Source organism: Stenella coeruleoalba (genome assembly GCF_951394435.1).
Source record: "Stenella coeruleoalba genome assembly, chromosome: 3".
NCBI classification, from domain to species: Eukaryota; Metazoa; Chordata; class Mammalia; order Artiodactyla; family Delphinidae; genus Stenella; species Stenella coeruleoalba.
Window position 1 is genome coordinate 168,293,925 of NC_137148.1, and position 14,221 is coordinate 168,308,145.

General features: G+C 62.8%; 2 protein-coding genes and 1 long non-coding RNA gene across 5 annotated transcripts in view; 2 read left to right on the forward strand and 1 right to left on the reverse strand.

The window, feature by feature from the left end:
• The first annotated feature begins 6,272 nt into the window (after positions 1–6,272).
• Positions 6,273–7,000, forward strand: LOC307185119. The gene is made up of 3 exons (XR_013827886.1): positions 6,273–6,332; positions 6,561–6,673; positions 6,767–7,000. It is a non-coding gene; the product is annotated as an uncharacterized lncRNA (long non-coding RNA).
• A 506-nt stretch (positions 7,001–7,506) lies between these two features.
• Positions 7,507–9,437, forward strand: PRR36 (proline rich 36; the record flags this gene model as incomplete). The annotated part of the gene is made up of 3 exons (XM_079918710.1): positions 7,507–7,530; positions 8,068–8,686; positions 8,863–9,437. The coding sequence occupies 3 exons, from the start codon at positions 7,507–7,509 to the stop codon at positions 9,375–9,377; spliced, it is 1,158 nt and encodes a 385-aa protein (XP_079774836.1). The 3' UTR covers positions 9,378–9,437.
• A 3,255-nt stretch (positions 9,438–12,692) lies between these two features.
• EVI5L (ecotropic viral integration site 5 like) overlaps positions 12,693–14,221 on the reverse strand; it is a 29,955-nt gene continuing 28,426 nt past the window's right edge. For all 3 annotated transcript variants that reach the window (XM_079917553.1, XM_079917552.1, XM_079917554.1), the window contains one exon: positions 12,693–14,207. In XM_079917553.1, coding sequence (XP_079773679.1) covers positions 13,929–14,207 — 279 coding nt within the window. In that variant the 3' untranslated portion in view covers positions 12,693–13,928. The remainder of the gene's footprint in view (positions 14,208–14,221) is intronic.

The following is a 14,221-nucleotide window of genomic DNA, read 5'->3' on the forward strand; positions in this document are numbered from 1 at the left end:
TAACTGTTAGCAAAAATGCCACACAGACAGGCAGGGACCAACTGCCTGCCCCCGAGTCCTTGCCACCCTTCAGGACCCATCTCATAATGGTGAAAGCTCCCCACTGGCCATCCCGGGTCCACAATCAAAGGCAAGAAGGCAGAGACACACCCAGGGTCCCCAGCAGATGGCCCAGGGGATGCACCCACAGAGCAAAGTGTATACGCAACAGCCTCAGAAGCAGACATGGGGTTATCATTATCTGCCTCCACGACTCAATCTTGATCGTCCCGAACCTGCCATTAAGTTTCCCCAGACACGAGGCTGGCCCCCCTGTGTCTGAACAGGGCTGGTGGGAGGGCTTGGGGAGAAGGCTTCATGGGGGTGTGGGAGCAGAGAACTTATGACCACCAGATGCCTTCAGTGTCTCGTTTTATCCCAGCTCTGGGAGTGTGGATGTTGGGACCCTCCTTTTCCAGACTCAGGAGAGTGAAATAACTTGCTCAACGTGTCACAGCTTGTACACGTGGCATTCGAGGCGAGACTCCCCCAAGTCCCGTCTGTCTGATCACGTTGTTGAGCGAGAACGTCTCGCTGAGTTGAAGCATCTTTGCCAAAAGAACCTCAGAAGGGGTTCCTTCAGGCAGAAGAAATGGAGGGAGGACGGCTGCTCTGCCCAGCAGGCTGAGCCTAGGGCCAGGAACATGCCCCCTACCCAGCCTTAGCTCCACTCACCCATGCCTCACCCTGCTTCTGCTTCCCTCTCAGGCCTTCCCCAAGCCCCCAGCTTGCCTCTGACCACGTGGCGGTGGCGGGTGCTCCTGGACCAGCGCGCCATCCCACACCGTCCCCACCCACAGCCCATGCTAAGGGGCAAAGAAGAAACAGTGACTGTTGTCAGCCCTGAAATGGGTCTTGGAGGACACAGGGTCCAACTCTGGACTTTTACACAAGTGAGAAACCGTGGCCTGGGTGGGGGAGGGTGGCCCCGTAGTGGCGGATCCTGCTCTGGGCCCCAGGCCTGGGGACTCCCAACCCAGTACTTTTCCAAGCTGTCCTGCCAGGACTAGGGGCGTCTGGGGAGTCTTGAGGTTCAAGAGTCCCAGAAGGGACAGCCTGGTGAGGCTCCCAAGTGGTAGGGTTCTGGGAATTGAGGGGCTCACAGGGTTGAGTCGTCAGCAGCGGAGGAGAGGGGAGCACGGTCAAGACCCTCGGGTGGACCCCAGCCTGTTTATCTTCACTCCGTCCTTGGCCAGGCCTGCCGGGCTCCCTGACGGGCGCCCTTGGGCTGGCCACGGCGGGGCCTCTCTCTGCACCCCCCCAGCCCACCCCCTAGCTCCTTCTGTGCCCCAGACGGCGTTGGGCTCAGGTCACAGGGCCAGCCGCACCTGGGGCGGTCCTCCCGTGGGCCAGATCCTCACCCCGCCACCTGGTCCCCAGGGGCGGAGAGCCACCTACTCACCTCACGGGCCGGACGCTTGTTCCAACTCCTGTGTCTCTGGGAGCGGAGCGGCCGGGACTCCCGCAGAGTTCGCGGGACAGGCTGGGTGAGTCAGGGCGGGAGGGCGGGCGACCTGAACAAGAGCCGGGAGCAGCTCCGCCCCGCCAGGCCCCGCCCACCAGCCGTCTCGGCCCCGCCTCCCTTAGGGCGCTCACAGGTCGCCCCCGACTCCTGGTACCGCGGGATCGCGGGAGGAGGGCGATCCTAATCCTGGTGTCTCCGAGGTGGGCGAGGGGCTGGTCGGAAGAGCGGGGACCGTAGAATTCTGGGCTCCGCTTCAGTGAGGCAAACCTGGCACGGGGGAAACTGAGGAGGGCTGGAGGCGCTGGGCTCCCAAAGCCGACCTGAAGGCACGCTTCCGGGAGCCCAGCTGCATAGACCTTGTCAGGAACGCGTGGAAGTCCTCCTTCCCCTCCTCCTCCCTTCACTCCCAGGTGCAGCTACCTGGCCTGGAGGCTCACCCAAGGAATCAGTGACCAGGGCCCAAGAGAGGGCACGGCGCTTCCCCCTTCCTGCTCTGACCACCCAGCCAGGGGAAGCTCTCCACTGGGGGAGGAGAGGGAGTGAGCCGCTCCCGGGTCCTGGTGGGGTTGGGCACGGGGGTCAGAGGGCTCTGGGAGCCGGGGTTGGAGTCCGGTCTGGGAGGCCGGCTTCTCAAAGGGAGACTCTGCCTCCCCTCCACACCATGATTTCCTCCCCACTTTGGGAGGCCTGAGCTGGGTCTTAGGCGACAGTTGACCTTGGTCTGCCCTGTCTGCAAAACTCAAGGGAGAGGGGACCTGGACCAGGTGGCAGAGGGAGGCCCCATCTCCCATGGGGAAAAAGAAAACAAGTTCACCAGGGCAGAGACACTCCGAAACCTTGAGGGTTGGGATCCCCTAAGCTTCAGTTCCCCTGTGAAACCCTGCAATGGGCGCGACCCTTGAAGAAGTCCCTGTGGGCTCGGCCACAGGCTACCCAAAGGCAAACCTTCTCTCTCAGAGCTTCTGCTCTATTGCTGTGTGTGTGGATTGGGGGTGGAGTGCGGTTGGCGGTGGCGGAGACAGAGATAAGGAAGCAAATAAGTAAGGAACAAGGTAATGTCAGCTTGTGACAAATGCTGTGTATATAACAAAATAGGGTGAGGTGAGGTGGTAGCAAGGGGGCAGGGGCCTTTTGAGGTGAGTAGTTTCTCCCTTTCCTCTAGCCTCGGGAGAAGCTCCTTGAGATCCATACCCTGGCGGTTTGTTTCCGGCTTTATGTTGGGATAAGTGTTTTCATAAACGACGCTTTGCGCACTTGTGCAAGAGTCTCTGTGGTGACTGGAATCGAAGCCCCGTGATCCCCAGACACGTGTCTCTTCTGTTCCCTACTGTGTCCCCAGCACTTGGGATGGTGCCTGGCACACAGTGGGCATTCAGTAAATGATGGACGGATGGATGCTTAGTTCGGGCCCTTCTAGATGCAGATCCTGAGGCAAGGAATTAGATGCAAATAGTTTCTCTGGAAGGTGAGGCAGTGGGGAAGGGAAGGAAGCCAGTAGTGTTAATGAGGGTGAAGGAGCAGGCTGCCAATATAGGCAACTGGGGTTCCATTGTGCGGGGGAGCTCTGGGAGATGGTGGAGGACACACCTCCAAGTTTTCCCACCCAAGAAGTGAGGGAGTTGAAGCATTGATGTACCAGCTCCTGCCTGTCGTGGCTGAGGGCTGCTCTGGAGAGGGGGATGGAGGGAGTGTTAAGGCCCTGACACTTCTGACTTTCCTGCAGGTGGGGACTCTGGGTGCTCAGGAGATATGGAAGGAGCTGTATGGCACTGCCACAGGTACAGACGCTTGAGTGGAATGTCTCAGTCATATGACACGCATACAATGCTCTCCAGCTGTCCTCCAGAAAGCCTGCCCCCTTTACATTCCCACAGGTAGTTTGTGAGTTTTCCCACATGGACACTGTCCAGGTTTTAAACAATTGTGGTAGAGCACACACATAACATAGAATTTGTCATCCTAACCATTTTTAAGTTTACAGTTCAGTGCCATTAAGTACATTCAGTGTTGGGCAACCATTGCCACCATCCATCTTCAGAACGTTTTTTGTTTTGCAGAACTGAAACTCTGTCCCCATTGAACTCATATTCCTCATTCCTCTCCCTAGCTCCTGGCACCCACCATTCTACCATCCATCTCTATGAGTTTGAATCCTCTGGGGACCCCATATAAGTGGAATCACAGTGGTTGCACCATTTTACATTCCCACCAACAGTACAACTGTTCCAATTTCTCCACATTCTCACCAACACTTGATATTTTATACCCAGCTTTTAAGGTTTTCTGAGCCTGAGATAGTTACATATTACTGTGCTGTGTAACAAATTGCCCCCAAACCTAGCACCTTAAGACAACAAGAATTTATTGTCTCACATAGTTTCTGAGGGTCAGGAATCAATCAGAGTGGCTTCAATTGGTGGTTCAAAAGTTTCCCTCCCCCGGTTGTCCCCAACAACCACTGATTCGCTTTCTGTCACTATAGATTAGCTTGTGTTTTCCAGAACATTATATAAATGGAATCGTACGGTGGATACTCTGTGTTTGTGTATGTATGTACAAATGTGATGGGGGAAGGGGTGAGGCAGAAGGAGCTGGTTCTTTGGGATGGGGTAGTGAGTGGCTAAGAGTCTGAAGAGATGGGGCTTGGGGGCAGAGAGCACAGTGTGTGTGAGTGTGTGTGTGGGGAGCCATGTGGCCTTGAGTATAAGCAGAGGTGCAAGAGGGCACCTGGCACTGTTGGCCAGCTGTGGGCAGCTGAGGATGGCCATCTTCCTCTTCTTGCTTCAACCCCCTCAATGCCACAGTCCCCTACCAAGGTCCTCCATGAGGCCTCTGCACCAGTTTGGCGGGTCACCAAAATGACACCTCTTACTCCCTCAGGTTGGGCTGGGAAACCTCAGACGGGATCTTCTCGGCTCCTCTTGCACCCGTTTTTATACCTCCAGGCCCCCCATAATCTCATCCCCACAAATCCCGGCTCTGCCAGGAAGCCTTTGCTGACTTGACTTCGTGTGACCTGGGAGGGTGTGGCGAGTGGGGGGGGTGCTCTGCCCTGCAGAAGGCTGGGTCATCTCTCACCATCCTCCGTCTCTCGCTCTTGTCCTTTCTTCCTCTCTTCCCCCAAATCTGGGGTCTACCCCTACATTCCCAGGGCTGCATTCTCCCACCAGTCCCCCTAGCCCAACCAGGTACGGGGTTTCCTGGGGTCTGTGAAAACCCTTTGGGTATGAGAGGGGCGGAAGCCCCAAGAATCCTGGGGGGCCTGCCTCTGCGGTCGCAAAAGCGAGGACAGGGCCTGGGACACCGAGCGGCCGGATTGGTCAATTGGGCACGAGGCGCGATGGTCCCGCCCCCTGGTTGCCAGGGCCCAACCTATCCGCGTCCAGGCGGGCCTTGGTCGCCAAGCAGTTGGGGTGGGGGCCGGGGCAGGTGTGTATGGCAGGGGGTGGGGAGAGGAGGTTAGGTTGAGTTCGGGACCCCAAGGGATTCCCCCCGAAGCCCGACCGGTTGGGTGTCTGGGGTCCTCAGGCGCAGCCGCGGAGAAGCAGCCCCTCCCTCCTACGCGCTCCCGGCCGCCCTACTCGGCGCGCTCCCGCCTCTGCCTGCCGGGTCTGCATCCAGCGCGCGCGGCCCCTGCTCCCCCGCCCGCCGCCGAGGGGCCGTTCGGCCTCCCCGCGCCGCCGCCCGCCGCCCCCTCCCCTCGCCTGCCCTCTGCTCGCGGCCGCCGCGGCGCTCCCACCCTGCCCCACCCCAGGCGACCCAGCGTGGAGCGGCGGGAGGCCGGAGCCCAAGGTGAGCTCGGCTCGAGCAGGTGGAAGGGTGGCGCGGACCAGGGCCCAGCTGGGGGAGGGGAAGGGCTCGGGACGCGGCTCTTTGTCTCCCCGAGCCCGTGCGCGGGCAGCCAGGGCCGCTCCTCCTCCCGGCAGGTGCCGACATCCCTCCGGGACGGCGCTGGTGGCTGGCGAGGGGGACCTGGGCGTGTGCTCCCGTCCCCTTCATCTGGAACCTGTGGCAGCCCCCTGTCCCGACGCTGGTGGTCAGGGTCCCTGAGGGGGCGAGGGGTAGGGGGGTGGATCTCCGGTCCTGAGAGGGAGCAGGGGGTTGGCTGAGGCTGGCATGGCCTGGAGGAAGGCGGTGAGGGTGGGACTTGGGGACAACCATGAGCAGCTGCGCTGGTGAGTGGTGGGTGGGTGGGAAGGAAGTGGATCCAGGCAGAGGTTTGGGCGCGCATGGGTGGCGACGATGGGGAAAGAGCCGAGAGGTGCCAGGACCCAGATCCCTGCAGGCAGCGTAGCTGTCCAGGACCTGGGATGCTGATCGGTCTGTCTCCTCATCAGGTGCGAGATGGACAAGAGGGACAAGTCCAGGGCAGGGGCCGCCGGTCGGACGCCCTCTTCTCGCCCTCCCAACCTTCCGACCCCCAAGCCCCCAGGGTCTCCGCGACCCCTTCCCCCCGTAACCAGCGCGGCTCTTCGAGTTCTGGGAGCAGCGGGAGCTTCAGGGCGAGGGCCTCTGGCAGAGCGAGCGGGGGGCAGCCGGGGAGCCGCTCTCCCGGAGGCTACTCCCCGGGGGGGACCACCGCGGAGTGCTGGGACAGGCCCCCGGAGCCCAGGTACTCCAGCCTCTTTCCCTGATTCGGACCCCATCTTCTTGCCCCCCTCTCCTCTGAGGCACCAGCCTCCCCTTCCTTTCCGGGGCACCTGCGTTGACTCGGCCTTCCCCCCACAGCCTCCAGGCCCCCAGCAGCTGGGAGAGGGGAGCGGGCCCCTGCGAAGACCCCAGGCCCAGGCTGTATCTCTAGCTCGGGGCATGCCAGCGGGCCCACCAGGTAACAAGCCCCCTCTCCCCTGTTGCCTTGGGCAAGGGTTAGTGTCTCCATCTGGAAGCTTTTAATTAAAGTGTGTGGGAGTACTTGCTCATCACTGGGTGCAAATTGGTGAAAGCTATTATTGGTTGGCAGAGAGGGCATATGTCCTCACCCACGGGGAAATGTAGACTTGGGAGACGAAACAAGGAGCTGGAGCGCTGTCCTGAGCGCAGACCCTTTTGTCCCCAGGCCAGGTCCTCTTGGGCAGAAGGGGCTCCGGCCCCCAGCTGAGGAACCTGTGGCCAGAGGAAAAGCCCCTGAAGGGCCCAGAAGGAGCGCCCTGAGCGCTGGGGCACGGAGAGGTATGTGATCTGGGGAGGAAGGGGGTTCCTCGGATGTGAGGGGGACCAGCCTAGAAGGATCGGCGACCCTTCGGTTTTCTGCTTTGTCCCCAGACTCTTCTGGGTCCACTCCAGCCGTCTCCTCCTCGGCCATCTCCCGTCGATCCCGGGCTGCGGGCGCTGAGGTGGGTGTCCCCCGGGCAGCTCCGAGTGCCCGGCCCCGGCCCCCGACCGAGGCTTCCAGGAAATCAGTGAGCAGCGCCCCAGAGCGCAGCGCCGCGGAGCCGAGCCCTGCCACCAGGAGGCGACCCAGCGCCGGCGGGGGCCTCCAGAGGCCAACCTTGCGCCCCCTGGCCTCCAGCGCCACTCCTCTGTCCTCCCCAGCCCGCTCCGGGGCTTCCCCGGCTGGAACACCCCGGGCTCTGGGGCATCCCTCGCAGCCCAAGTCCAGAGGACTGCAGGCTCTACGCCCCCCGCAGGCCACACCCCCAAGGAAGGGCGCAGTCCCCGCACAGGGCTTTTCTCCTCCTTTGGCCACCTCCTCCCTACCCTGTCCTATTGCACCGCCTTCCCATATCACAGACACTCCCTTGAGGGGCTCGCTCCCACCATCTCCACCGACCACGCCCCCTCCCCAGGCCCATAGCCACCCATTGGCCACGCCCCCTCCGCTAGCCCCTCCTCCCTCTGCTCCACCTTCTCTGCCGACCCTCCCTTCTCCACCGGCCACACCTCCTTTGCAAGCTCCCCCCGCACATCTGGGTACATCTTTTCCGGAGGTATCCGCCTCTTCCTTGGCCACGGCCACTTTTCTGACTTCAGTCCCTCCATCAGTTTCACCCGCTCTGCAGAGTATGCCCCCCACCGAGGCGTCTTTGGCTTTACCCCCTTTTCCAGCTCTCCCCTCTCCCTTGGCCACACCTCCTTTGTCGGGTCCTCTGCCACCAGCCACTGCCCCTCTACAAGCCCCTCTATCTCAAGCAACATCTCTGAGGAACCCGTCTTCTTCCCTAACCACACCCCCTCTTCAGGCTCCTTCTGCTCTGCCCACGCCCCCTCCGCAGGCCGGTCCTTCTCTGTCTCCACCTTTTCAGGCCACGCCTTATACGCTGGCCACGCCTCCCACACAGGACCCTTTTCTGGCCACATCCCCTCCTCAGACCTCTCCCCCTTCCTCTCGTCTGACCACACTCTCTCTGCCAGGTGCTCCTCCTCTAGGCTCACCCTCTCCCCTGGCCACGCCTCTGGCCACTCCCCCTCTACAGGCCACTCCTCCTATACAGACACTATCTCTGGCCTCACAGCCTGGGCAGGCCCCTCCTCCACTGGCCGTGCCCCCCACACACACTCCACCTTCTCTGGCCACGCCTCCCTTTCAGGCCGCTCCCTCTCCTCAGAGCTTGCCTCCTCTGCAGGCTCCACCTCCTCTGGCCTCGCTCCCTCTGCAGGCCCCTCTCTCTCCCCCTGCTTCACCCCCTCTGCAAGACCCTCCCTCTCCCCTGGCCACGCCCCCTCCTCGGGCTCCACCTTCTCTGGCCTCACCTCTTCTGCAGGCCCCTCCCTCTCCCCCCTCTTCACCCCCTCTGCAAGTTCCTCCCTGTCCCCCTGCTTCACCCCCTCTGCAAGATCCTCCCCTTCCCCTGGCCTCGCCCCCTCCGCGGGCTCCACCTTCCCTGGCCTTGCCCGCTTTGCAGACCCCTCCCTCTCCCCCTGCCTCACCCCCTCTGCAAGCCCCACGCCGCCCCCCAACCCCGGGTCCCGATGCCCCAATCTCGGGCCCACGGCTGACCCTGGCGCTGGCCCCGGGCCCACCGCCGCCACCCTCGCGCAGCCCGTCCAGTACGCTGAGCGGCCCGGACCTGGCGGGCCACAGCAGCAGCGCCACGAGCACGCCCGAAGAGCTGCGCGGCTACGACAGTGGGCCCGAGGGCGGCGCCGCAACCTCCCCGCCCGCCGATGCGGAGCTCGCCGCCTGCCACCCGGCCGCCTGGAGCCGAGGTTCCGCTCCGCCGCTGGCCATCCGCGGCACCTCAGGTAAGCAGCCCTCCGGACACTGCGGACCAGTAGGAGGGGCGAGGTTGGAGGCGAGGCTTTGCAACTCGGGGGCAGGACAGTTGGGTCTGAGGGCGGAGTTGGCGGAAGGGGCGGGGTCTTGTGTCAGGGGCGGGGCTTCCCGCTCCCTTTGCCCAGTCTGGCTCCTCTCCCCGCAGGAGCGCCCCTGCCTTGGTCTCCTGCTGCCGGGTCGGGCTCTGCTGACGGCTTGTGCACCATCTACGAGGCTGAAGGGCCCGAGTCGGCAACTCCCGCCACAGGCGCGCTGGATCCGGGGCCCGGGTCTGGCGCGGGCGGTGGGAAGGCGGCGGCTGGGGCTGGGGCTGGGGCTGGAGCGGCTTCGCGGGGAGCGAAGCCGGCGCGTCTGGGCGAGCTGCCGCTGGGGGCGCTGCAGGCGAGCGTCGTGCAGCACCTGCTGAGCCGGACGCTGCTGCTAGCTGCGGCCGAGGGTGCCGCGGGCGGCACCGGTGGCTCAGGGGACGCGGGGGGTGCCGGCAGCGCGGGGGGAGCCCGCACTGCGCTCAGCGACGCCGAACTGGGCCGCTGGGCCGAACTATTGTCTCCCCTGGACGAGTCCCGCGCCAGCATCACCTCAGTCACTAGCTTCTCCCCGGATGACGTGACTTCCCCGCAGGGTGACTGGACCGTGGTAGAGGTGGAGACCTTCCACTGAGCTAGACCCTAGCCCTGCCCACCCGCCCCACCCCTGCCTTAGGATCCGTCCCTCAGGTTGTACATCTTTGTCTTAGATCTCCCCCTCCCCTCCTCCTGGAGTCCAGCTCCCTGTGGATTGGTCTCAGACCCCTTAGAGCCCTAGAATTTTGGCCCAGGCTTGCGACCCACCCACACCTTTGGCCAAGGCTCACCCTTGAGCCCCGCCCCTTTGGCTTAGGACAAGCTCCCGCTCCCCTCGAGCCTCGTCCCTCCCTCGGCCTAGGCCCTGCCTGGAGTCCAGTGTATCGTCTACCGCGCGCAGCCCGAGTTTGCAATAAAGCCGGGACACTGAAGCCTGTTCACTTTCGCCTTTGCGGTCGCGGGCTGGGGCCCTTCAGCGGCGCAGCTGACCGCAGGGCGGCGAGAGGGTCCGGGCCGGGCTGTGCTGGCAGCTGTGCACAGCAGGTTGTAGCTCTGGTTGAACGCTTTCCCGAACACTCCCCGGCCTTGCGTCTTCTCCACTGAGGATAGGGTCGCGCGAGGAGGGGCTGGGGTGGGACCAGGCGATGCCGAGTCCCCGTGGTCCAGCGCCGCGCACCCACCCGCGTTCGTGAACGTAGGTTTTCTCATGCCAAATTTCTCATGGAAAAATTAGGTGCAGGAGGGGCCCAGGTGGGGCCGCGCGACCGAGTGAGCAAGGCGTGGGCCGTGTGGCCAGTTGACCAAGCTCTTCCCACGCTCGGCCAGGGGAGCGCGCACTCCTGGGGGGAGGGGAAAGACGTGGGAAAGTCTTGCTTGGATCCAACGAGGGGGGGGGCCCTTCCTGAGGTCCCTCCTCACAGTGTGCACCGCCCTACTTTGTACACCCTGGGGTGTAGGAGGGGGACGGGTGGCCTGAGACCCATGGTCATCTCGGTTCCCTCCAGGGCCTCTCAAGCGCACACACTGCCCTCTGCTCACCGAGGAGGCTGCAGTGCAAAAGGCGGGCCTGCAGCTGGGTCCAGGGCTCGTGAAGGGCATTCCCTGCCTCCTGGGTGGACCGCACTAGGAGGGCCTGCAGGGAAGGAGCAGCCTCTCCCAAGGCTGGGTGGGAGATCAGGGAGTCCTCACAATGCCCACTCCTCTCCAGGTGCCCTCATCATGCCCCTCTGTGCCTCCCAACCATGGGCCTCGCCTTTCATCCCAACTTCGGGCGTCCTCCCCAAGCCCCTCCAGCCAGGCATTCTTGCCTGTGTTCCAGAGTCAAGGGTCCTCACCAGAGCCAACCAATGTCTTCACTTGTCTCCCCCAGTCAGAATTCCTTGCTCTCCCACAGTCCAGTCACCCTGACCTTGGACCCTTTAAACCCCAGCCCAGGCTCTCCTTTCCAAGTGCCCCTGCCGGAAATGCACCCCTTACGCCTTCCCTCCCTGAGGGTGTCCTGCTTCATACCAAGAATGATGGAGGCCCGAGGGGAACCACAATCCCCAGGGCAGGTAGAAGGACAGAGTGGGACCCTGTGTTGGGCCCTCAGCCCTATCTCTGCTCCTAGACCCAGTCCCTGAAGCCAGGTTCCTGTCAGACAGGAATCACCAAGTCCTGCCTGTCCCCCACCCCAGAAGCGGCTGCCTCCCAACCTGGGGTCTGAAGAGACATTGGCGCTGTCGCAGTGGGACACTGCCATCTCCACCCCTGGGAGCCAATCAGTTAGGTGGCAAACTACAGAAGTTCCTTTTTTTTTTTTTTTTTTGCCACACCTAGTGGCATGTGGGATCTTAGTTCTCCTGACCAGGGATCGAACCCATGTACCCTGCATTGGAAGTGCAGAGTCTTAACCACTGGACTGCCAGGGAAGTCCACAGAGGTCTCTTTTTTAAGCTGGGCCCTGGTGAGAACCCAGGTGTCCTTGTTTCCAGATGCTGAGACAAGCCCAAGGGTAGGGGCTGACTCTTGACATGCTGGGCAGCCAGGGCTCCAAGGCCCCCTGTGAGGGAGCAGGGCAGAACCTCAGACACTTCCCCCAAGGCCGTGCCGCCTCCTGGGAGCCAGCCAGCTGGAGCCACCCGGCGGCAACAGGAGAGGCAGACAGCAACTGTCAGGGTCTCAGTGTTAAATCTGTGTGATGGGAATGACGCATGGGCCCACAGGAGCTGTCGTGGGAGGGAATAGAGCTGGGGTTCGGCTGTCCTGGTGCATAACCAGTGTCCTGCCCTGCCGCTTGGCAGGTATCAGGCAGCAGAGTGGGGGACACTTGGTGGGTCCACACTGGGTGTAGAGGGTAGGGCCTGGCTGGCACCTACCTGGACCCAATTAAATGTCTCCTCCTAGGAAGTCTTCCTTTGCTCCTGGCTGTGTTACCCGCTAACTGGGACTCTGTCTCAGCTCCATGGGCAACCCCACAAAGGATGCTGCCTCTCCGGGCCTTCTTCCCCCAGGGGAACCCCCACTGCCTGGCTGTTTTGCCTCTGCACTGCCCCCCAACACTGTAGTCTACCTGATGGTGCCCCTCTCACCTAAGCCCTCCATGGCTCCCCAGCGCCCTTAGTTCACAGTGCAAACTCTTTCTCCTGACTAGAAAAACCCCTTCCCGCTCTGGCCATGCCCACTCTCTCCTGTTCCTTCTTCACAGACCTCATGTGCCTCCTGCTGGTCCCTGCCACGTCTCACCGTTATGCTTATGCCCTTGCAGATCCCCCCACTCCAGGAAGCCTTCCCTGGTCTCCTTACACATTCGTCTAGGCACTTGCCACACTACTGTGCAGGCTAAGTCCCCGCCCCCACCCCAATGTCTGTCTGCTCCACTACACTTGGGACCCCTCAGAACCAGGCACAGTGGAGTACCCGGAAGGCCTTGGGAAGTGGGTGCTGAATAAACCAGATACTGAATCTTCCTGAGGCCCTAAGACCCTTCATTCCTCTGTGTCTCTCAGGGGAGGCCCCAGCTGAGTCACCCAGTCACCCGTGATGGGAAATCATGGCCCATCCTCCCTCCCCATCTCCAGAGACACCCTCCTGAAAATGCCCTGCTCTAAGGGTCTGTCCCTACGCCTGACGTCCCAGGTCCTTGGTGACTCGTTCCTACAATACTAACCATCTCTTCTGACACCCACACTTATGCTCACACTGTACATGTGAATGTCCTTTCCTCTTCCATGATGCACCCGACCTGGACAGCCTCTTTGCCCCCCCACCCCCGCCCGCACTGGCGTGCTATGACCTCCACCTCTGGTTCTCTTAGATGGTGGGAGGCTCCCAAGGGCAAGGACAGCCTGCTCCCTTCCCCGCTGCTTCACTGGACAAGGGGCCAGGGACCCATGGCTGCTGGTGATTCCCCTACCCCAAGGCCTGCCCCACTCAGCATCCCTTGTCCGTTACTGTGTAAATACACTTTATTTTCCATCTTTCCCGCCTGGGCGACATGTGGAGTGTGAACAGGCAGTGTGCAAAATGGTGGGGGGCAGTGTGGGGGGCACGTGGGAGAGCCCCTCGGATGCCCACCCTGGTCCCCAGGCTTTGTAACACTGAGGAGTGGGCGACCGGGAAGGGGGTACTGAGCATGGATCCCCACCCCAGGAAGTGCCGGGGAGACTGCTTGTGATGCTGCTCTAGGCTCCAGGAGCACCGAGAGGGTCAGCCTGAGGGTCGTGAGGCCCCAGGGGGCAGGGGTCTGGGGGCATCGTTGGATTTTGGCACCGTTCTTGGTTCTGACTCAGCAGAGACCACGGGACCACCATGAGCAGGCGCTGGGAGGCAACTCAACTGGGAGGCCTCCTCCCCTGGGGCCTGGCTCTGGCCAGAGAGTGGGGCCGGGGATACTGAGAAGGAACGGAAGTGGAGGCTGGGGACCCCCTGGAGAGGAGGCTAGCCTGGGTCGGGGAGCCCCTTCATCACTGGCCAGCCTGGGGTGATGGGACTGTCACAGAGGGAGACGTGATGTGCTGGGGAGAGAGGGGTCTCTTCACTTCCTTACAGCTGCTCTGGCCCCCAAGAAGCAGGGACAGACACTACCCAGGCCCTGGCTGGTTCCGGCTGGCCACCACACCCTGCGCGGCCCTGCACACAGTAGGGGGGGCTTTGGTTTCTGTCGCAGGGGCCACAATGCCTGCCCCAGGCAGGAAAACCCAGCCTGGCCATCTGTCCCCAGAGGCCAAGGGTCCCGAGGGTGGCACGGGGTTGTAACGACAGGCCTAGAGCGGCCTCTTCTTCCTCAGGCCTCCTCTAGCTCCTGGGTCCTTCCCAGCCGGGCCACCCTTGTCCCAGAAGGAGGCTAGCTAGGAGGGGGGAGGTTCCTGCTCCTCCAGTCCTGGGACCCCTGGGTCCGCCCCTGCCCTGGCTGTTAAGAGGGACAGACCCTCCAGGTTACTGGGCCCAGAGCGCTACGGACCAAGATGGGTAAACACTGCTGGGGAGAGTGGGCCTGCCAGGGGACTCAGGATCCCCAGACTTCGGTCCTACCCTCCGCGCCCTGCCGCGCTGGTCCTGGCCCTCGGGCTGGGCGGGACCACCGAGGGCCTGGAGTTTGTTAAGTGCGGGCGGCGGCCAAGGAGCGGGCAGGCGGCGGCCCCGGGCTCCGAGCACGCGGGGCACTGCCTTAGTTGTCCAGGCCCTGGCTGTAGGGCGCGGCCAGCTCGTCGGCATCGCTGTCTGAGCTGCCTTCACTGTCCTTGGCCGGCCGCTCCAGACGGCGGAAGAAGCGCGCGTCGCGCGGGGACAGCGGGTAGAGCGCGTCCTGCAGCGCCGCGCCCACGCCCACGCTGAGCAGCTCCTCGTCCGACGACGGCAGCGAGTCTTCATCCAGGTGCCGTGCCAGGCCGAGCCCGTCGAAGGCCAGTGGGTCCTCGAAGGGCGGCGGGCCCTTCAGAAGCCGCACCTGGGGCGGGGGAC